The sequence below is a fragment of the Acomys minous genome (genome assembly GCF_964271855.1).
Source record: "Acomys minous genome assembly, chromosome: 1".
Classification (NCBI taxonomy): Eukaryota; Metazoa; Chordata; class Mammalia; order Rodentia; family Muridae; genus Acomys; species Acomys minous.
The window spans coordinates 73379241-73403908 of record NC_140483.1 but is presented as its reverse complement, the minus strand read 5'-3'; the positions used below and the strand labels follow the sequence as shown (position 1 = coordinate 73403908).

Here is a 24668-nt window from a genome sequence, read left to right as displayed (position 1 = left end):
CTGTGAACTTGAAGATCTTTCTGTCCTTTGTTCTCAATCATCTGGAGTTTGATTCTTGTGTAAGGTAAGGGGGAGTATGTTAGTACCAGACTTCTTTTATCACATGTAGAGAATTAACTACTTCCTTTAGGCATTTGAAAAGGTAAAGTGATGGCGACTACACATAAGCAGTAATGAGACCTGAGCAAATGGATCTAATTTTCTCACTAACTCAAAGTATTAAGCACCTTTTCCATCTAATTATATCTTTTAATGATATTGACAATAGTAATCATTTGGGACCAAAACTTCTCTCAGAACCAAAGAGTATACATCAACAGAGAGAAGGAACAAACCAAATGTCACTGTCATTGTGCCTCAGGGAGTCTCATTAATATGATAAACAGATGCAAAGCCCCTATCAGAGTGACAGATGAAGGCTTACTGAGACATTGACCCTGGGAAGAGATCAATACAGAGGAATCTTTTGTCTTCTAAGTATTAATTTACAAATGCGTCTGCTTCATGAAAGTGATTTGGGAATTTCAATTCATCTTTTTCTCATGTTTCTATATATGCCAAAATCTTCCTTGGCTTCTGTGTTTCAAGACTACATTTTTTCCCTTATTTTTCAAGAAAGACAGGGTAGGCAACTCCTGAGGGCAGCTTTCTTAATGCTTCTGAACATCCACCCTGTACCTTATTTGCCAAACAAAAGATGTTAGAACAAGCTCTTGGGAAAATTTACTGGGTCACTGTTACACTTTTTTTCTTTCTTTCTTTCTTTCTTTCTTCCTTTCTTTATTCTCTTTTTTTAAGTTCAAGACTTCTGTTTACAGGTTTTCAAGTCATATTTTTCTGTTGACATACATTTTAAGAATGCTTATGGAGAACATTCAGTACAACAGCTCAATGTTCTTTTAGATTACATTTTACAAAAAAAAAAAGTCAGAGCAAGAAAACTTAAAACAATACCTGCTATTCCGCAGGATTTGACCTGACCACTTTCTCCATTTCTTGTTATTATAAACATCAATCTCTTTAAGTGATATACTGGGCGGTGTATGAGCTTTTTGATCTTTATTTCATGAGTGTCAGTATTCCATTTTCAAATGCTGAATTGTTGAAGCCTTTGTTTGACTTGTTCTAGAATCCTAGACTGAGAACTATGGTGAAGTCCTTCAAAAAACATGTATTTGAATAGCACCCATAGCTGCCATATTCATCCTTTCTCTCTAAAATTAAAAGTATGTTAGTCCCTGCATGTGGTGCCAGACACATCCATGAAGCAGAAGGCACCCTAGGCTCGCCATGGAGGGGCTGAGCTGGTCATATTAGTTGACAATGGGGTTAGTTTTCAGTTAATGAAATTTCAGTTACCAGGTGTCAGAGAAAAGTTACACTTTCTTTTAAACATTGCTGTTTCAAATTGTGAGTGGAACTCTTCACTACAGCCTTGTGGGAAATGTAAAGTTCCACCTTCAGTGTGGTTGGCTGTTTGTATTTTCTGTGAATCAAATCATTTCAGTGTCTGACTTAGTTATTTGTCTCAATACTATGACAAAATATCTGACAGGAAATAAATTAAAGTTTTCTGGTTTGTAGTTTTAAGGGATACTATCCACAGTGGCAGTGGAAACATGGAGACAGGAACAGAAAGCTGCTGGCGGGAAAACAAAATGGAACAGCAAGTAGTCCCTGCTACCAAACATCAAGGCCCACCCCAGTGCTCCACTTCCTCCATTGAAGCTCCATCTCCTCATAGTTCACACAGCCTTCCTAAACCGCACCTCCTGTTGGGATCCATGTATTCAAACAAATGTGACTTTGGAGGACATTCTACATTCAAACCAAAACTGTGACCTTCCTTGTGCCCAAGAGAACAGGGGCTCTTTCTCAACAGATTGATTTCCTTTTCCTATATACCCAAGGGACAAGAGAGATCAGTCTTATAAGACAGCACAAATGCCTTCCTTCAAGGCTATTTAAAACAATTAGATACAGTTTCATGTTCCTTACAAGCACTTCTCCAACCAACTTTTAAGGAACAGATGGATGATTCAGCCCTTGCCCCACCCCAGAGGGCAATTACAGATGGACCTGCACATACTGATGTAGCTAAGACTCTACCTGCCCAGAACAGTCATTTCAGGTTAATTATGTCCTTCTTCTCTCCCATAATCATTCCCATAAACTAGTTAAAGCCAAGATTTCTACTGGAAAGCTTAGATCTCAGTGTGATCTGAGTCTCAAGATGTCCTTTACAAGGCTCTGACAATAAGCAGCATGGATAGTAACACGTACATTTGTTGTGTGTGCACATGTGGTGGAAGATGTTTGTGCACATGTGTGCTGTGCACAGGAAGGATAGAGGTCAATGCTACATCTTTCTCAATCACTCTATATACCATTCTTATTTTGAAGCAGGATTCCTCACTAAATCTGCAACCCTCTGATTTAGCGAAACTCATGGGTCTGAGAAAGCTAGAGAGCCTCCTGTCTCTGCCTCCCCATCTTGGGCTTGTAAGTACACCACTCTGCCCAATTTTTATGTGGGTGGTGAATTCCAAACTCAGGTATTAAGAAATGTAGGTAATGATGATCTCTACTATAATTTGGATCTCTGTCTCTGTCTTTCTTTCTCAGTCTCTCCATCTCCCTCTCTCTCTCTCTCTCAATCTGTATGTGTCTCTCTGTGTGTGTCTTTTTCTGTCTCTCTCTCTGTCTCTCTCTGTGTGTCTATGTCCCTGTCTGTCTCTGTCTCTCTCCATCTCTCTCCGTCTCTCTCTGTCTCTGTCTCTTTCTCTCTCCCCCCCTTTCTCTCTGTCTCTCTCTCTCTCCATGGTTCATATTAAGTATTATTAAAAGATAAGCTACTAAATTGACTCCTGCTTAGAATGTAGATTTTTTTTGTTGTGGTGGCTAGTTCCTCTGGTTTTGACTTCAGTTTATTACTAGGCAGCCTACAGATCATGCAAACAGATGCTCAATACGTCCCATACTCTCAGTCCTACCCTGTGCCATGCACAAGTGCCTGGTCTATGCTTCTTAATCTCCATAGATGTAGCCCAAACTTCAGGTCCTCCTCCTTCTTTGACGTTACCTTCCCCTTTCACTTCTGTTGAATTTTAGCAACAGACCCTGCACAATTCCATAGACTCAAGATTTGGCAAACAATGGAGGTGAATCTGTGTTCATTGTGATCACCAGACATGTGACCATGAACAAACAGTTCGTGAACTTCTCTAGGTAATGGTGACAACCTCAGAGACCCCAAATGTGAATGTTCTCTAGAATCAGAAGAAAACATCTTAAAATTGCAAGCATGTCTCTTCCCAAGTTCCAGGTTGGTGCCTAGATATTTTGTCTATAATTTATTCCTCAAATATTTACTTTATTTTTCTATTATATGTATGTATCTCTGTATGATTATGTGCATGGGAGGCCAGGTACCCATGGAGGCTGGAAGAGGCAGTGAAGTCTACTGTAGCTACAGTTATAAGTGCTTATGAGTCACCAATGTGGGTACTGGGAATGGAACTTGGATCCTCTCCCAGAGCAACAATGGCTCTTAACTACTGAATTATCTCAAAGCCCTCCAAATTTAATTTCTACCAAGTTGCATTGTGCACCAGCCACACTTGAACTATGGATATAGTTAAAGGAAGTAATATTTAAAGAATAAAGGAAGTAATAGTTAAAGAATGTTTCCTCAGTAACTACTAAATAAAATACAGACTTTCATTTTCTTCCAGGAAACAGTACCATAAAAGTGATAAATTTAAAAAGAAAATAAAGAAAATAAAACAGACAAACCAACAAAAAACCAGAAGAGCTAATCCTATTTTGATTTTTGCCCACTTCATGCATGAAGGGAGAATACCATATTTTAACATTTTTCATTTAGAGAGAAATGCTCAGATTGTGTAGGCATTGCCTACACATTGCATGGCTTTCTTGGCACCTGATCTAAAGGCTGACAGTTTTACTGAAGAGTTCAGACATATGTTTTGCCCCACAGTGCATCTTTATATATCACCCACTGTTTTTTAACACACTCCCACACATGGGGTGGGATGTAGCAGGACTCTGTTTGTGGAGGTTATCCAACATAATGTTTTCTCATCCTCTGTGTTTGCATCTCCCCATGCTCAAGCTGGGAAGCTAAGAAACTTGACTAGAGAATGGAACATAAGCTTTTCTTAGAAGAAAATGTGCTAGGAAAAAAGAACCAGATACAGAGTGAGAAATTACGCTTTCTGACATATTTGACTACGTGGAACTGAATATAATGTTTTGTATGTCATCTATACTGTGGGAAAAATAAATGGTTTGCATTTTCAAAAGTGTTAGAAGGATATCTCGATAGGATACAAAGCAGAGACAAAGAACAATAAGTCCTGACTCCATCATCAATTTTGTACCCTCCTGTATGTTCTATAGTGGGGACTAGATTATATCTAACAACCTCCCTCAATTGTATTGCTGTATCAGGGTGGGCTAAAGGGATTTGGACTTGTGACATCCAAAATTTCCCTGGCATTCCAAAGAACTGCAGAAAAATCATTGTCTGTCAGTCTTAATAAAGTTTCATCAACATTATTTGTTGTGTGTTGGGACATGTCATGTGAATGTATGCACAAACATTCATGCCTGTGAACAAGTGTGGAGGCAGGAGTGGGGTACCAAATATCCTCCTTTATCATTTTCCATCATATTCTTTTGAGGAGTGTTCTTTTTCTTGAATCTGGAGCATACATTAATTATGTTGGTTTTTTTTTTTTTTTGCGTGTGTGTGTGTGTGTGTGTGTGTGTGTGTGTGTGTGTGTGTGGTTGGGTTGTTGTACTTCTAACTAGGCTGACAGCCAGAAAGCTCCAGAAACTTTCAACTCTAACTCCCATAACACTAGGGTTATTGGTGGTCATGTGTTACTATCCTTACCTTGTTACTTATGTGTTGGCATCTGAACTCATATCTTCATGCTCATGAAGCAAGTACTTTTAGCCAATGAGATGTTTCTCCAACCATAAAATGATGTCTCAAGGGCTAACTTTAAACCGTTCAAAGGAAACAGAACACACCAGTCTGCAGACCTCATTTCAAAGGCTTCTAAGAGCCCACTGACTATGCAATTAGGATTTAAGAAACTTTTTCTCTTTTTATTGAAGACTGCCATGGCCTTCCCATATCTGATATCCCTCTGAAATGACAAGTACTACAATATTGAAGAATGTAAGAGGCACAGTTGGGAACAAGGAAAGAGAAGAAGCCAGGATGTGTATGTGGGCCTCATTTCACTTTGAAGGAGAAAAAGCACATAGAAGGCCAGGATATAATTCTTAGTATCTGTTGTCCAAGAAGAGACACTCAAGCCTCCACGGACTTGTTATCAGGAACACAGGTTGGAGAACCACAGTCGCTGCTCTCTCTACCAGGCAAATTCATATCAGCTGGCTAGCACTTTAAGATCACACTGGTTAACACAGGAAAAGCAGAACATTTGAGAAATTTCTCAAGAAATGGAACTCACTGTTTCATATGGGTAGGGAACCCCAGAGACCTCACTGTATGCCCTTAAGCAAAGCAGTGAGGCTTTCCCTAGTAGCCTGACCTCTAACAAATTGCCTTTTTGTTTTATGCATCTATCCCACATATTTTCTTTCCTCAAACCAATTGCTACTACTAGTTTACTTTCATTATGACTTTATCTTGATTACAAAAATTAAAAGCAAACAGAAAAAGCAAGAACCACTTGCATTTGTAACCCCTTGCCTACCTTCCTGATTTCAAGCAAATGTAAATTAGATCTATAAGGGACCAAACAAAGCTGGGGACAATGGCTTCCATTTTGTTATAGAAAGTGACTGCAATTCAAAAGAAACATACCATTTACTCACTAAAGGAAACACTAAACAAAACACTTCTGAAAGTAATACAACTACTCAAGTCTACAATTACATAAAAATATTGGTCCAAGATAGATATCTGGCAATGACTTCTATGTAATCAAAAATAATGAGAGCTTCCTTGACTGTATACTAAGGTATTAAAGAGATCCCAACTGACAAATGTTCCTTATTGATCTGTAATACATAAAATACTGCACCAGCTGATGAATTTGGAAGCTTTTTCCTTGCCAGGAATTTAGACTTAGGGTGGTACACATTTCCTGTAATAACTTTGATTTGCAGACTTTGAAATTAGCACATTTTAATGAAGCACAAATTTTATTACACACTTTCCCAGCTGGTCAAGTGTAAAAAAGGCACAGGAATCAAAAATTCAATGTGGTATGTGTTGGCGATCCCATGAGCAATTATCAGAAATGTGTGTTAATGATCCATCTAAATATAGTGGTCTTTTCCAACATTAGCAGAGGCATAGCTGATTTCTGCATAGCTGATTTCCCATGATCCCCAGTAAACGTTCCTGAAACTTTTTACCTTTCTCCCCCACAGTGGTGTAATTACTTCCTGAACTTTCTTAACTCCACCCTACATTATTCTCAACTCTTGTTTCTAGCCAAATCTGATGGGGTTCCTTATCAGCATTCACATAGAACATGAAACCACAATCTTATAGCACAAAGGCCCTCTTTGTGTTGATTCCAGGTCTACATCCCCAGCTAGGTAGAAGCCACATGCCTTCTCTGCACATGAATTATATAAAATCAACTGAACTATAGCCTGTCAATTTATTAGTTAATTGCTTCTCAGAAAATATGTATTGTAAGAAACTATCATATGCTATTTGTTATAAAATTAATTAGACTACTAGAAATATTAGATACAAAAGTAATATTTACAAATTACATTCTGTTTCCATGCCATATTGTGGCACTATCTCCTACTACCTTCTGTCTATTCTCACTTTGGACAAGACTGATTTTGCCTCATCCTTTAAGATATATATAATCACCTACCCAAAATTCCTCCATCTCATTCATCATTTTTTCACAGTTGTACCAAGCTACTGGTATTGTGTTTCCTTACTGGTACATCATGTTTCAGAAATTAGAGTATGTATCAGTTTGTAGCAATGGCTAATTAATGTAGACAAGAGCCTCTAACACCAACACTTAGCTAGACACTTAACAAATCTCCATTACTCACTGGTTTGTTGATATCTTAAGAGGAGTAAGCAAAGTTAGAAGAATGAAGTAGTTAGGTACTACAGGAGGAACATGGAAAAATACTGCTGAAATTTGGCATTCATTCTTTTTTGTTTTCTGGTTTTAAATCTAGAAACTTCCACCACAAGGGAAGCCATGCTGGATTTCTGGGTTGTTGAATAAAAGTACTGGTTCTCACTAACCTACTGTCTGGTCATTTGGAACTATGAGTGGGTAGAATTGGCGGCAGTTAAGATCAGCCATACTCAACTGAGGACATCCATGTTAAGCTCAGGCAAACCCTTAGCTGTAAGTTTCCTGAATCCTTGTGATATTATTACAAAAATAACCTATAACAGGAAAAGAATCACAGTTTAGGAGAGAGTAATTTCTCCCTTCCTTATGCTTTACTCTTAACTTCAAAGTAATCAAATGTTGTTTATGCATAAAATTTTAATCTTTTCACAAATTTGTATTTTGATTTAATTTGCATATCCCATTTACTGCAAGTCAACATGAAGAGAGATTCAACTAATTTAAACCATTTTCTCTGGGCCTGAAATCATTTCAGAAATATTTTCCATTAGGCAACTCAATTACGTCTAATGTGGCAAATGTCAGCAGATTAGAATTTTGCTTTAAAAAACTCCTATTTAAAACACTGAGAATGAGAAAGGGTGGAGGAAACATTGGAGACAAGACAATAATTACCTGTCTTTGATGCTACACAGATCAATGTGTAAATCACTAAAATTCCCCAGGGAACCTTGCTGAACTGAAATGAGGTCCTTGGGCTGGTTATCAATAAAGATGAGCCTCATGCAGCCTTGGAAAGCCTTGATGGGATTTAAGCATTGGGAATTGGTGTGATTGTCAGGGCACCCTGTGAGACAGAGAAAAAAGATAAAGAGCACTGAAATGATTAGTCATTGCATTGGAAACCTATTGATGGAAGACCTTGAGGTCCAATTCTTTGGGTATTCTTTAATCATAGCAAGGAACACTTTTGTTGTAAATCCAAGATCAGGAAGAGGGGCAGAAATTATGCAGAGTGGAGATAGTCACTGTTTAAATGAAAAACGTGCCAAAGGGAATATTGTTACTATAACATTTACCTTAACCTCCACTGAGGAGCATTAACAGGATTAGCACTTGAGAAAGGTACACTAGGAAGCCAAGCGGTTTGTTGTTGTTTGTTTGTTTGTTTGTTTATTTCACGCTGTGCAAAGCAAATGCAGACTTTGAGAGATCTGCAGGCTTAAATGCACATAGTTATAGGCTGTATCAACACACAAGAAAAATCAACAACACACCATTTAAAGAGTGTTCTTTTTAAAATAAAAATGCATTGTAGCCATTGTTTGGTATCACCTGCAGCCAGGCAAACCTACTCCTCATTAAGACAGGAGAAGACCAAGCAGGTAGATGAGTATGTGTGCTCTTACAAACTCCATCTCCATGGTCTTAATAGCATCAGAGCATATGGTAATATGATCTTGAAAACATGGCAATAACCTATAAATAAAGTGGAATTATTTCAACCATCTCTATTAGACAGTCACTGCAGGGCTGAAGCCCGGCAGCTGGTTAACAGCTCACAGGCACACTATAAAATGAATAGATGCTACAACATCTAATTGAAGCTGTAGAGAGAATTTATGGAAGTTGACTATTATTGCTGAAACTCATTTTTCACCTTCCTTAAGTTTGTCATCTGTGTGTAGAAGGTTTGTTTAAACACTGATCAAATCATAGATAAATCTTCATGTGCTAATTCTAGGACCCCTGAAAACGCACCCAGAGTGTATCAATATCATAGCTGTGGGGGAGAGAGCCATTTTTGCCTCTGTGATATTTCAGATGACTATTATAACATAGTTATTCAAAGCTGTTTTGTCTGAAAATAAATTCCTGACCATGATTCTTTCTCCATTACTGAAATACTATATGAGATGTAGAATGCACAGCTTGTAGTTGCAACCATTACTCAGCATTGGTTCCCATTCATTTGCTTTCACTCTGGGGCTGTAGTGAACACAGATGTGAATCTGTTTCTTATACCCTAACTCTCTACAGCTTTCCACAGATTATTGTGAATTTATTAATCTTTGATTGACAAAATTTATGACTGTGGACACAAAAGTACCACAGACAATGCATGGTAATTAGAAAACAACTATAGGAGTTGGTGCTTTCTACCTAGTTTGATGATATGTCTTCTATTTGCCACTGAATGCACCAGGTAGGCTGGCAAGAGTGGCAGAAGATTACAGTCACGTGTTACAGACTCTGGCTTTCTTTCGGTTCTAGGGGTCAAAACCAGATATTAAGCTGGATATGGTTGCACATATCTTTAATCCCAGCACTCAAGAGGCAAAGGCAGGTGGATCACTGTGAGTTCAAGGCCAGCCTGGTCTACAAAGCAAATCCAGGACAGCCAAGGCTTCACAGAGAGACCCTGTCTCCAAAAACCAAACCAAAGAAACAAATCCAGGTGTTTATGCTTACACAGCAAGCACTTTAAAACTTAAACATCTCTCCAACCCACAGATTATTTTATTTCAACAAATGCAGCCTTATCATCTATCATATTGACATATCATCACCTAAAAATATATGATACCACTGGGTATGTAATGGTGATTGTGGGTGAAGGACTACGAACCTTCCTCATGCGAAAATGCATCTGTATTGATCTTGTGCCACACATTTCCCTTCTTAGGAGCCCCTAAACATGTATTCAGTACCTATGTAATGATTTTTTTTCCATTTCATGCCTTTCACACATTTCCTTGGGAAGAAAGGAATGGTTTGTAGGTTTTGAAACTAAGAGTCTACAGGGTTTGAGGCTCAGTGTAGAGTATGTGATTAGTATGCGGCAGGCTCCAGGTAACTGTAGTATATAATCATTTTTGTTATTATGTATGATCAGGACATATTGCAGGCATGCATGTGCCTCCATGCATGTATGGAACTCAGAAGAAAGAACTGCAGAGTGTCTTCTCTTCTCCTACTATATATTCCAAGGCTAAAACCCAAGTCCTCAGGTTTGAGCAACAAGTGTATTTTCCCATGGAGTCATCTTGCTATCTCTTCAGTGGATGCTATTATGCAATACTTGTCTCCAGTTACCACGTGGGAAGGAACTGTCTGCTTTAGGGCAAAACTGGCTCATTATCATATCTTCAAGATATTTCCAAGAATCTGCCACTCGGCACTGTGTAGATGAAAGGCAGTGGGAGAGTTGAATGTGCATGTGGTTGGGTGCACATGCAGTGCTGTGTGGCTCCCAACATTTTTTACATGCTGAGTAAGCCATTCAGCACTAAGGTTCATGAAGCCTGCACTCTTCTTTTTCTTCTAACTCCCAGCAATTCTGAAGGTGGGCTTGTCCTCTACATTCTAGAAAGGGAGTCCAGAGACTGTATCCTAAGAGCTTGAGGCCACAGAGCCATAGGGACTAAGTCCCCTTTAGATGTGGCTTCTGTAAAACAGACCATGGGCTAGAGAAGTAGGAACCACATCTTTTAATAAAACATGCCTTTAAAATACTCAACATAGGTGCATTTATAAAAATGGTAAAATGCCACATAAGCTTTGCTAACTCCAGTTTGTCTTTGTTTGTGTTACTAGAAGTGTTGCATGGGTTCATCAAACATTAGAATGAGCTGCTACTCAGAAACTGCAATGGCTCCCCACTTTGTCTCCCCATTTCTTTGTGGAGCCTCTAGCTCCTCTCCACATTGCTCTGTCACTCTAAGTGGGTGAGGATAGTCTCTATGTCATGATAAAGGGAAGAAGAGGCTCACAAATAAACTGACAATGAAGTGACCTAGATGGCCAAGCAGGCTGATGGGGCCTCCCATTTAAGTCTTTCCTCTTGCAGGTACTTGCTAATTCTCAGCTCCTTTTCTCTAATTTTTCATCTGAATTTTTCCCTTGCAGTGTGAACAAGGAGCTTAGCACTGTTATAAGAATCTCTTTTTATGAGCTCTGTAACCAAGCTCTAGTTAACACTAGTTCTCTCTGCCCTCAGCACTGCCTAGATAGCTGATATTTGAACAGAGGTCTGAGGTTTTGTGTTTCGTTATCTTTGGTGCTTGCATGTGGCTGCATGTGTCCATGCATAATTATGGACAGGGTTGTCTAACTGACAAAGCAAAGCACGTGCAGGAATAATTTCCCTGCTCTTTTATTTGAAGTCGCAAAGACTGGTGAACTTACCTCCAAAGTAGTAACTATTTCCAGAATAAATCTGCAGCTGGGAAGTGTCTGGAGCTGGGGAAGCGGCATCATTATCCAATGTGAGAGTAACGCGGTTTCTCCTGGCATTGATGCTGACAGAATGCCACAGGCCATCATTCAATGCACTGCCTACAAGAGAAACAGGAAGGGCAGTTCCATGAGGACCACCTCTCTCCTCTGCCTCAGAGCTTAGTCTCATTTCCTAAACCATTTCTGATAGGTTAGCCTCAGAAACAAAGGGGATGAACTCTTATAATGGACATTTGTGCCAAATAAAGACATGCTGTGTATTATTTAGTATTGTGATGCATGACTGCAGAGGAAAAAGCTGAAAAAACAAACTGTTAAAAGAAAACCTCAAAATTATACCAGTAATTGTCTCCTGAGATGCAGGTGGCATAGGATATTTTAGTTCTCCAACTTTTTAAAAGTTTGTATCCTGTTGTTAGTAAAAGCTTTCAACACTTGTTTTGTTTAAACCCAAGGTTCCAAGAATCAAAACTCTCTGTCACTGAACTTCACTAGCTCTGCGAAATTCTTGACTTAATTATACCAGGTTATTTTGTCCATGTCTTCTAATATTCCTGGGATAAAATACTCTGACAAAATTAACTCAGTGGATAAAAGTTTCACTTCATCTCACAGTTCAAGCATATAGGCCATGTCAGACAAATCAAGGCAGCAGGAGCTTGAGGCAGCTGGTTAGGTCACATCACATCCACAATATGGAAACAGAGATGGATGAACACATCCTGCTGCTTAGCATGCTTTCTCTACTGTAGAGAGTCCATAATCAGTTCTCCAGAACAGAGAATGGTCCCCATGCAGTTACAATGTGTTTTTCCACATCAACTGCTATAATCAAGGGAGTTCCTCACTGATATTCTCAGTCTCCCCTTAATTTCTATAATCCCTCTTGGGTGTTCCTTGAGGTTTGCCCCTGGGTAAATTTAGATCTCATCAAGGTGGTAAATGGCATTAATCAACTCAGCTACACAAGGACAGTTTCATTTAGAAATATAATATGCTTTGGGCAAATCATCTTCAATACCCCAGTAGCCTTCCCATGGTCCACATTATTTCATTCTCTAGACAATTTTGCTTCTACTTTCATGTCAGATTACTGAAATGGACAAAGCCCACCCCATTGTAAGGCAAAGAGAGTTTCTTACTGCAGTCAGGATGCAGATTAACTGAATAAAAACTGCAGAAAAAATAAATATATTTTATTAATTTATTCATATTACATCTCAATTGTTATCCTATCCCTTATATCCTCCTATTCCTCCATCCCTCCCATTTCCCCTTATTCCCCTCATCTATGACAGAAATTTTAATATATTTAGTTGACTATGTGCATTGGTGTGTGTGTGTGTGTGTGTGTGTGTGTGTGTGTGTGTGTGTGTGCACATGTGGAAGTAAAAGGACAATCTATGTAAATTGAATTTCTCCTCCCAATACCTGAATCCGAGGAACTGAACTTGAACTCATCTGGTCAGGTTTGGTGGCATGCACCTTGATTTACCAAACTGTCTTTTGGTCTCCAATAGTTTTTTCTAAGTTTATCAGAGAACATTGCTGAGTTACCTGCCCTCCCTCAGCTCTGACTCATCACCTGCAAATATGGCCATATCTGGTATCATTGTTAAAGGAATCAAACATGAACAGAGGGCAATTACCAGAGCATTTGGAGGGCAGAGGCTACTTATGAAATACAACCTCTCATGGTCTTTGCCCCAGATCCCTTTCAGCTGTGCTATGACACTGACCTATCTTACAGAAGAAACTGCATAAGGAGGTGGTCATGAAGGGTCAGTTACTTCTTTTTCAAAATTGTTACTTATGGAGACTCCTCCTGTGTATGGCACACTGAACACTGAAAAAAACTGACATACTGACTGGCCAGACCACAATAACAAAGAACTGACACATGCTCATGATTCAGATGACCCTCAGTGTGCCTGCTGTGTGCAGAACTGCCTTCACTCTCATAGCACAGTTTCCTCACCTGCAAAGCGGAGCAATCTCTATTCTTAAAGATGGCACTAGAGATTATAATTCCTACTCTACTGTATGTGCAGACACGTCAAGTCAAGTATCCAGACACTCATGTGAACTAAGACTCCTGGACAGAACTACAAGTCCAAAACAGCCTTGGGGTTGAAAAATAAGATATTAACATCATGTGCCTTTGCAGTTCAGAATGGCACACAGGCAAAAGTCAGGCACAATTGCAAAAAGGATTAAAACAACATCCTTTGAGTTTAAAGCAATGAGAAAAACAAAGAGACTAATAGCTCAGCCAATGGACACCCAGGCTGATTCTGGGCATAGCATGACTATTTGCACTCTTAAATTCACAAGAGCTGTGATCACCTCTATGAGACATACACAAGATTTGTCCCGCTACCACCCTGAATACAGTGTGGGGAGCTTGAGACACATTAACCCACCATGGTTTCTAATCAGTTACAATTTACTGGATAAGAGAGCATTTTCCTCAGTTGTATAGCCACGAGTATGGTACTTTAGAATGTATATGTGCCTAGCCATGCTCCTGTAATCAACAGCACTGAAACTCATGGGTTATTAAAAGCCAAGACAATGAACATAGAAAGGGGCCTAGTTTGGAAGAGAAGAGATCAATAGGAATGGAAAGAGGTAGGTGAAAGAGAGCAACTGGGGGTGAATATGATCCAAATGCCTTATACATGCATGGGAAATTGTTATAATGAATCAAATGCATAGACTTTAGAGTTGCAACTTACAAGTAGGTAAGACAGAGAAGGAAGAATAATTACTGCAGTAAGCATAGTAAGATCCCAGAGAGTAGGCAGAAGACAGCTCATAGCCCATTGAGCAAAAATTCTAGAAGGCAGACATCTTCCCAGATAGTAAAGGAATAGATAATAGAAAATAGACAAAGATAATGGAAAGAGAAACGAACACAGTATGACAATCAAAGTAGTTATGAGGAGAAACCAGTCACCCAAGTCCTCATTTTCGAGGCTAAGAAGAGGATCCAGTAAGAGCCTTTGAAACAGGGTTTTGGTGAATATTTTATTCAAATCAATTTCCTCAAAACGTCTATGCAGGGAATTTGGGCATTTGCACTAAACCAAACCAACAACTAACCAAAAAAAAATCATAACTTCAATGAGGTTGATATGGTTTGGGGGACAGATTCCTTTGCAGTTCATCCCTTACTAACCCCAGGACCCACTTAAAAGACAAAGACAGTGGAATAGCATTTATAATCCCAGTTTGCTTGTAAGACATAGGAGGTGGAGATAGGAGAACATGCAAATCTTGCAGGCTAGCTAGCCCTGCTTATACAGCAAGTTTCAAACCCTTTCTCTTTACAAGGTAGAAAGGTTGTACTCAAAGGTTGTCCTCTGACTTTATATGTATACTCTGGTGCTTGAACACGCCTAAACAAGTATCTTCAAAACTTCGCACAGAACACATGTACTTACATCTCTCTGCTTTACTTTTCTCTTGCCCCTACCACAAACATGAGGAAAAAATGTATTTAATTATTCTAAGGCATAACCGGAGATACAAATCCCTACTGGAGAGCACAGGGGCCAAAGAGATGGCTTCTATTTGGGAATAACAGGCAATGGTGCATATCCTCAGAAGGTGATATGAGCCTACGGGTTCTCCAGGAATCCTATAGACCTTCATCACCAGCCCAGAACTGCTGATACATCTGCCTCTAGACTGAGCAGATAATGTATTTTCAGCCTTTCTTACTGTATGAAAACCATTGTTGTACTACTCATCCGATAATTTTTTGTAAATCTTAACTTATTATAATTTATTCCAATTATATGACAATTGGTATCTCCTCACTTGTATCTTCCCGTTCCCTCCCTCCCTCTATCCTATTCCCATCCCCTAGTCCTCTGATAGAAGGGAACCTCCTCCTCCACCATATGACTACAGGCTATCAGGTCTCATCTGGATAGCCTGCTTCCTCTTCCTCTGTGTGTGAGCCAGATTTCCCTACCAAAGGAAGTGATCAAAGTGGGGGCACCAGAGTTCCTGCCAGAGGCAGTTGCCACTCCCCCCACAACTGTAAAGAATGAGCTGCTCATTGGCTAGGTCTGAACAGGGGGTCTCAGTTCACTGAATGTGTTGTGATTGGCTGGCGCAACACTTTGTGCAGGTCTCCTTGAAACTTTGTACACCAATTAAATAGATGTCCTTTGCAGTATATAGTCTGTTGGTTGTACTCCTTCAGAGAACCTTGGTTAACACATGTATATAACATATTTTTAGATAGCTGCATATCTCTTATCAAACATAAGCTTAAAGGCTTCTGTTTTCAGTGGCCCTGTACATCTTCTTTTCAGAAAGCTCTCCATTTGTTTAAAACTTGATCCAGCACATTAAAAAAAACTTCCTGTGTACATCCATTTTTCTTACTTAAGCATTAGTAATGACCCTCATGATTGATAGCTATTGAGAATTGTCCTCTCCCTTCCACCTCTAGGGAGTGTTAAAGGATCTAGAGTAGTGGTTCTCAACCTGTGGGTTATGACCCTTTTGGGTCTCTTTCACAGAGACCGCATGTCAGATATTTGCATTGCAAGTCATAACAGTAACAGAATTACAGTTATCAAGTAGCAATAAAAATAATTTTATAGATGAGGTCAACACAACATGAGGAACTTTATTAAAGTGTCACAATATTGAAAACCACTAATGTGGAGGGAAACAAACACACTATGTCTTGATTTGAAGCACAAATACCCACAGTATCAAACATCTTACATATACAGTATCTCCTTTTCCATGGATGCTGCTCGAAGGACTAATTCTAAAATAATGAGACCTACAGCCAAGGTCTGAGGGTTAATACTTCACGAGGCCATTGTATATAATAGTAAAAGTTTAAAATGACCTGTATTTCCAAGTAACACTGCATTAGTTCATTTGAATATGATAGATTCATGTTAGGAGTTAAAATATTGTCTAGAAAAAAACATAGAACAAATCATCATACCAAGAAAATGCTGTTAGTATCCTAGAACGTGAAATCCTAGGGCTTCTCAGGATACATACTGAAGTATGGGCAAAAAAGTTGGATTTGCAGCTAAGAGCACTTGCTTTTTTCACAGAGCACCTGAGTTCAGTTTCCACCACCCTCATCAGCAGGCTCATAACTGCCAACAATTCCTGTTTCATAGGATCGGATCCCTGCTTCTGGGCCATGTGTGCACCCACACATGGGTATGAAACAGAGCCTCCCACTAGTCATTAAAAATAAAATAAATATTTAAAAATATCAAATGTAACACATATAGAATGAGAGCATTACAGACCATTTTTGTGTTTTTTCCTACAAAGAATTGGAACTAACATTTTTAAAATAATCACTGGCAATGATGGAAGTAAGAAACAAATTCAGTTGACATAAGAGATAATTTCTTGACTTTCGCCCTCACTGCTTCTTTTATTTCCTAAAACTCAGATTGGTGTTGATATAAAGTGGAGATTGTAGAGAATGAGACACACAGTGAGCGTAAGCCTGCCTGTTTTCGATGAAAACAAGTCAAGACTGAATTTTTTTTACATAAAGAAAAAAGAGGGAAGTGGGGCAGAAAGAGAGAAAGAGGAGAGACTGATGATAGATAGATAGATAGATAGATAGGTAGATAGATAGATAGATAGAAAAATAGATAGACAGAAAATAGATTTCTAATCTTTCAAGTGAACTTTTAAAACACAGACTGTAAAATAGCTATTGGCACACCTTGACAGTCCTGAGAGTTGCTACTCCACCTGGAGACTTCCTAATGCGCACAATAGTCACTTACTGTTCTCCTGTCATAGACACTGACAAAGGAAGCAAGAGGCTTTATCCAGGGCACTCTTTTTTGTCTTTTTTCCCTGTTTATTTGGGTGGGGGTTGTCTCAATCATACTTTCTCAGCCTCCCCAGTGCCAGTTCCTGAACCACAGACAAATACAGCATGCCTATCGAGCTGTAATTTTAATTTTGTAACTGTTTCAGTGAAATATAATCCATACATTAGATATTTCATTTGCTTAGAGTTCACAACTGAACATCTTTCAATTTTAAAATATCTTCCACTTCTGAAAAACTGTAACACTAGCCCTAGATACTTATCTGTCACCTTCTCCTAGCAATTTGCTTTTTTGATTTTCACAAATATAACATAAAATATATTCCACTTTGTTAATGATTTATTTAGCTTAAAGAGAATAAGGGTAGCAGAGTTGTAAAGTAAAAATATATGTTTGTGTTTTAATTATATTCCATTGAGTTACTATTTCTCGATGTGTTTATTGAACCTTAATAATTGTGTTGCTTCCAGTTTGAATTACTGTGAATAATTAAGCTTTACATATTTGAGAATACACATTGGTATGAATGTTTTTCTCTATTCTCTTATGTGTATATTGTGTGTGAAACTTGTGGGTTATGTGGTTATTCCTTATGACTGCCTTTGGAAAACCACAGAACAATTCCTCAAGTATATTTACTAGTTTACACTTCTACTGGACCACTTTAACTTAATAGTGTTGACTTCATGTTTTTGGTGTATATGTGTGTGTGTGTGTGTGTGTGTGTGAGAGAGAGAGAGAGAGAGAGAGAGAGAGAGAGAGAGAGAGAGAGAGAGAGAGAGAGAGAGATGTAAACATGTGTGATATGTGCATGTAAGCAGAGGACTTAATTTTTAATGTATTTTATATGTATGAATATTATGCCTGCTTGTTGTCTGTGCACTGCATGCATCACCTGGGACCACAGAAGAGGTCATCAAATCCTGTTGTACTGGAGTTACAGATGGCTATGAGCTACCATGTGGGTGCTGGGATTTGAATACAGTCATCGTCAAGAGTAGTTAGTAGCTAGCTAGTAGTTAGTAGCTCTTAACTGCTGAGTCTACTTCCACCTTGATTTCTGGGATAATGTATCTCAATGGCCTTAGGCAAACTAAGTCAGCTAGGCTGGCTGGCCAGAGAGCCCTAGGGATTCACCAGTCTTTGCTTCTCTAACCCTAGATTAATGGTACACACTACTACTTCCAGTTTTTAAAGGTGGGATTTATGCTTTATTGCCTAGAAAATATATCTAGTCTCCATGACTCTATGAAGAAGGAAAAATAGTCATTTGTGCCTAGGGTATTAATGTCTTGGCATATCAGGATCAACTGTGGATAGACAAGGTTATCAGTCACACCTAGAGACAGAAGGAACACATTCCATGTTAGAACATAGATCCTGAGCCTTCCATTGGCCATTGTCTATTTATCTACCCATTAACTTTTACTCAAAACCTTTGCCTTTATGATTTCCAGGAACTTAGACATATCTCTTAATCTTTCTAAACATCTTTCCTGCTCAGTAAAACATACACAATAGACTGTGGCAGTACTTGTAAGTTCCAAATTCTTAGTCCCCAGAAAAACCAATTTGGTCATTTTTTCCACAGTGGCATATCATCTACTATTACGTATAAGTAGAGGTACTTTCAATTTTTGTAAGAACCAAGAAGAAATACAGGAATAAATAAATAAGATAATCTTGAAATGTCAATTGCATGGTAAAAGAACATACTGTGATTACTGGGACCATTATACTCTATTTCCTGAGCCATCCTTCCATTGAGCAGCATTTGTTTATCCATTATCAAATGTTATTAACTCTTGCTTATATAGTAGACAGGATTACTATATTCCTTAGTATTTTCTTCTGTAAAGACCAGCCTCAAGCTCATGATTTTCCTACTTCTGCCTCTGAGCACTAGGATTAAAGACATATGCCATCAGACCTAGCCAGTGCGGAAGCATGTGAACATGCTGCTAAGGTGTACTGGGAGCCAGAGGATGAAATCTTTTGTTTTTCTTACATTGCTTTTGGAGGCAAATTGCAATATGTCTTTAATTTTCCAATATGCATCTCTGCAGGAGATTCCTATGAAGTTACTTTACTACATTCTCCTTGCCATGTACATCACTGAACAGACTGAAAAGACACAGCTTATTTCTGCTAGCGTTCTGCTTCCTCCATTGTTCATATCCATCCCCTACTTTGCAAACCCATTTTATCTGCATAAATCCTACTATAAACTGTAAGAACAGGGGGAAGGTGTCTCTTGACTGTAGGAAGAAGTCAAATAATACAGACTAGATGATATCTAATGAATGAATTGTTTGTTAACTTTATTAAATAAAAAATGTTCAGGCAGTCACAGTGGCTGGGAGTTGAATAGTAAAATAACTATAGACTTGGTGGCACTCAGAGGAAGGATAGCAGGTAACCAAGAAGAGACTTGATACCCTATGAGCATATACAGGGGGAGGAAATCTCCCTCAGGAACAGTCATAGGGGAGAGGAAGGAGGGGAAAATGGAGGGAGGGAAGAATGGGAGGATACAAGGGATGAGATAACCATTGAGATGTAACAAGAATAAATTAATAAAAAATTAAAAAATAACTATATCAACCTGCACAAGATCTGGGTAACAGTGAAGCCACAGACATTCTATCATGATGCTGGAAGCACTTCTAGGAGCTAACAGTGACAAAGGGTGGGAGGATATCATGTTTTTAGTGGTGTAGTCACTTCTACATTTCTCAAGCTTCTGTGACTAACTCCTCACAAGTTACTTTAATCAATCCTCATTAAGCTCATTGCTCCACTTAAAAGAGACATGCTATCTCAGACAGAGGGGAGGACATTCTAGTGGGACTCTAGATGAGAGAAGCATGGGAGAATGGCAAAGTAGAAGGATCCAGAGGGTCCTAGAAGCCTACAAGTAGAACATTATGATAGGCAGATTTGGGCTCAGGGGTCCCGCTCAAACTAAGGCACCAGCCAAGGACAATACAGGCGGTAAACCTTAAACCCCTACCCAGATCTAGCCAATGGGCAGAACACTTTCCACAGTAGAGTGGCGAGCGGACTATTACTTTCTCACATACTCTGGTCCCTCACCTTTGACCATGTCCCCTGGAGGGGGAGACCTGGTGGCACTCAGAAGAAGGACAGCAGGTTACCAAGAAGAGACTTGATACCCTATGAACATATACAAGGGGAGGTAATACCCCTCAGAAACAGTCATAGGGGAGGGGAATAAGGGGAAAATGTGAGGGAGGGAAGAATGGAAGGATACAAGGGATGGGATAACCACTGAGATGTAACAAGAATAAATTAATAAAGGAGAAAAAAAGACTTATCATATAAATTCACAGTGACTGTGATGTCATGTAAAGGACCCACACAGGTTCAAGTCAGGTGGGGTTTCAGCACTGAAATGAGGAAATGGATATGGATTCCCACTTCTATCCAATAAATATTGGCAAATGATAAAAAAAAAAAAAGAGACCTGCTAGTAGGATCATTCAGAAAGCAGAAGCGTGAGGGACAAAAGAAAAAAATTGGGTAGACATGAAAAGAATACGTACATACATATGTGAAAATGTTATAATGGAGCCTGCCATTAGAGTCCAATAAATAATTAAATAAGGAATTATAGAAACAAACAATCCAGACAAAGAGTTTCCCCTTGACTTTACCAGTCTTCAGCTGTTTATGATAAATGTCTGTACCATTCACTGTCTGATCCATTCATTTAGGTCAAGTTATTTACAGCCTTGTGCTCTTAATTAACAATTTGTCTGTGTAAGCCTTCTGTCCCCAGTGTAATGAAAATTGGCTGGGGGTCAGAGTGTGAGTCATGTTTCCATGTCTCTCTTGGCATCAACAGGGCCACGTAATGCCCTCTCCAAGTGTTTGTTGATTGATGGACTGTCTGAACAGCTGAATCTCCACTGCCAAATGCCAGCAACAAGCTCTCACACTGCATTGCCATAACTGACATGCTCAAGCTTTCCTACTTGTACAAACCTGGCTCATGATTCAAGGCACCATGGATCTGGAAGCCTTTTGTCAGTGTATAAGAGCGTGGCCATCTGGTGTTGTCATCATGAGCTTCTGAGAGGAAAAACTGAGGCTGTTTTACTAGTACAGACCTAAATGTCCAGTTCTAACTGCTGCATGCTAAAATTATGTTCAAGACTTAGTCCATTTTATCCCCCCAGATTCCCATAAATTTTATAAGGCCTGCTTCCTCGGTGTCCACCCTATTCTGACATTTGCTCTCCAGGTACCCCAAGTGTCTTATCTTGGGATTTTATATATATATATATATATATATATATATATATATATATATATATATATATATATACACACCATAACCATGGCAACTTTTATAAAGGCAAACATTTAATTGGGAATGACTTACAGTTTCAGAGGCTTAGTTCATTATCATCATGGTGGAAAGCATGACAGCATATGGGCCAACATGATTCTGTAAAAGCTGGAGTTCTGATCCACAAACAGCAAAGAGAAGACTGAATGTACTTTCACACTGGTTATAGCTTGAACATTTAAGATCTCTATGCCTTACCTCCACAATGAGACACTTCCTCTGACAAAACCATACTTCCTCCTATAAGGCCACATCTCCTAATGTGCCACTCCTATGACCAAGAATTCAAACACATGAATATATAGGAACCACACCTATTCAAGCCACTACCCAAAACTCTCAAGGAATCTTACATGGCTGATTTTTATTGTTGTTTTTTGTTTTGTTTTCTTTCTATCATACAATTCTTTTGTGATTGGGATATCCTTCTCCTCATTCATGCTTGGTCAAATTATATTTATTCTAAAAAGGAAAGTGGAAGCCTTCCTTTCCTCTCACATCATGTGTCTTTCCTGTGCCTTCCCTGTAACCTGTATCTCTATATTTCACCTTCAAATGACACTCGGGATCTGCTGGAGAACAACTTTCATCCAGCCTCCATCTGGACACCTGTGCAGAATACAGGCTCCTAAATGTCACATTAAAGAGAAGCAAACTGAAAGTGAAGTACAAAATGAAAACTTAGAAACTGAAGGAAAGTGATAACTTGTGTGACCACTAAATTATTTTGCTTTAATAATAATGGTAATAAAAATAATAATCTAATGTTCTCAGGTCCATGCTGGAGCAAACATAGAGAATCAGAAGTGAAGTAAGAAATTCAATTTCATCAATTTCTATTAAGCCAACACGAGAAGCTACAAATATACCAGTGACCACTAGGATGATAAATATTTCTAACTTGAGCGTGATGCCTGTATCCTAGGTGGATTTACCTATCTACTTGACACAGTGCTGAGTCATCTGAGAAGGTCATCTCAGATGAGAGCTGCTGTGATTAGGCTGGCTTGTAGGTCTGTGGAGAAATATCTTGTTTATTGATTGACACAGGTGGATCCAGAGTAGTGTGTGTGGAGACTTCCATTCCCTGGACAGATGGTGCTAAGTGTTGATCCTGAGAGTTTGCCAGTAAGTAGTATTCTTCCATGGTTTCTCCTTCAGGCTCCTGCTTGAATTCTTGCCTTGATTTCCCTCAAAAATTGACTATGAGTTATAAATAAACTCCTCTCTCCCCATATGTTGCCTTTATCTCAACAACAAATTTGAAAATAGACACACTGAAATCCAGTAACTGCATATCTCAGCTGCTCATAGCCAGGAATGTCTCTATACAGCTCTGTCAGCTTGCTGTGATAATCAAAGCACTTGGTTCTGTATTTATGTGCCATCAGTAATAGGATTTTCTCATCTACATGATTTTAGCTAAAACATTGAATCATTAATTATAATTTATTTGAAATTGAGGACAGGGTTCTTAGACTCATTCTGTTTACTTGATTTGCAAATGGAGGCTAGCTACAATTGATTAAACAAATATTAGGGGAGCCATGGTTAATTGGAAGGATGTACATTATAGCCATCTAGCCACCACTTTTAATCAGGATGAACACTTCTATCCTTATAGTACAGGCATCTCCCTACCCTTTAGCATTAGTGACCAGGACTTAATTAATAATATCACTATATACATCTCCTTCTTAGGTTTGACATATTATACAACATATAATTTATGTAATACAATTTTGTAAAATCACTACTACCTCCTTTTCACTGTCAAAAGTCATATCTTTCAGATTTGTGAGGTCAATCCATGAATTTGTTGTGTAGAAACTATGAACTAATATCTTGTGTGACATAAGCCAAAGAGAAATTTCCAGCTTTTACGTTGTTTATCTCAGCCATTTTCTCATGACAGAAGAGAGCTAACTAACAGCAGATGATCAGAAAAATCACTAATATTTAAATGATTATCCTCTACTTCTCTACAGATGAACAAAGTTATACATATGTCCTCTCTGGTACATACAAGCAACTCTGTTACAAAAGCATGTTATCAAATTTGCATGGTTCCATTTTATCATTCTCACTGTTACAGTAAAGTGTTGGGTTTGAGAAGAATGGAATCTTAGCCCTTAGAGGTTCTATTAACTCTTGATAACACTCTCAATGGGGACCAGGCCTTCAACACAATTCTCCAAAATATAGTCAAGTTTCAAAATATTATAACCACTTTAAATCATACTAGAATATTGTGTGTACTTGAAAGTGGTAGCACGTTTTTATTGGTAGAGGACCTTTAGAACATGGAGATTAGTCTAACTATAATAATACAAAGGCTTGATGCAGCTGACCACATCTCATGTAGACAGGAAAGAAGACAGAGCTATTATCAGGATCTCTGAAGATGGTACAACCTCGCTTACACTTGAGGGCTTTTGTATTTATTTTAAGGGATTTGGCACTGGGTACTCCTCATCAAGTGAGATTGGTTCAACATCCAAAGACAATGTTTGATTTGCTGAAATTCTTAAAATATTAAGGAATAGAATTGACCTACTTTTCTCTTTGAAGGCTTGTAGACAGAATTCGCCAAAGTTCCTGTAAATTGAGGACACCCGTTCCCTTTTGTGACAGAGAATAGAGGTCTCTCCAGAACTGGACTTCCTTGGCCATGCAGCTAATCAGAACTCTGTACAATAGAACCATAGTCAAAAAGGCTTGAGCTCTAGATCTTGACTCTGTATTAAGTGGAGAAGGAAAAGCGCTACAATAAAAGTTATTTTGAAGACTAGGCTTATATACTTTTTTCTGTTCTATTCTTATTTCCTTGAGTTGTCCCATAATAAACATAAAAATTATATGACGTCCCCACAACTTCAAAAGGAAGCACAGAAGAGTTATTTTTCTTTTCTATTATTTAGTGTTCAAAAATATGTTAATAAAATTAACCAAAGAATTTCTCTTACTTTTATGTAATATCCTGTTTTCTTAGTACTCATATATACTTAAGCAATACTATCTTCCGTCCCAACCATAGTTTTGACAGCTTTAAAAATAGCCTTCAAAATAGAATTTGGGTCT

The 24668-nt window shown here is 38.6% G+C and overlaps 1 protein-coding gene across 1 annotated transcript in view; it reads right to left on the bottom strand.

Moving 5' to 3' along the window:
* Window positions 1-24668, bottom strand: part of CNTNAP5 (contactin associated protein family member 5) — an 893510-nt gene that overhangs the window by 403806 nt on the left and 465036 nt on the right. Inside the window, exons 9-10 of the mRNA XM_084797079.1 lie at window positions 11316-11465; window positions 7803-7974 (exon numbers count right to left, since the gene is read on the bottom strand). Of these exons, the coding sequence (XP_084653205.1) occupies window positions 7803-7974; window positions 11316-11465 (322 nt within the window). The remainder of the gene's footprint in view (window positions 1-7802; window positions 7975-11315; window positions 11466-24668) is intronic.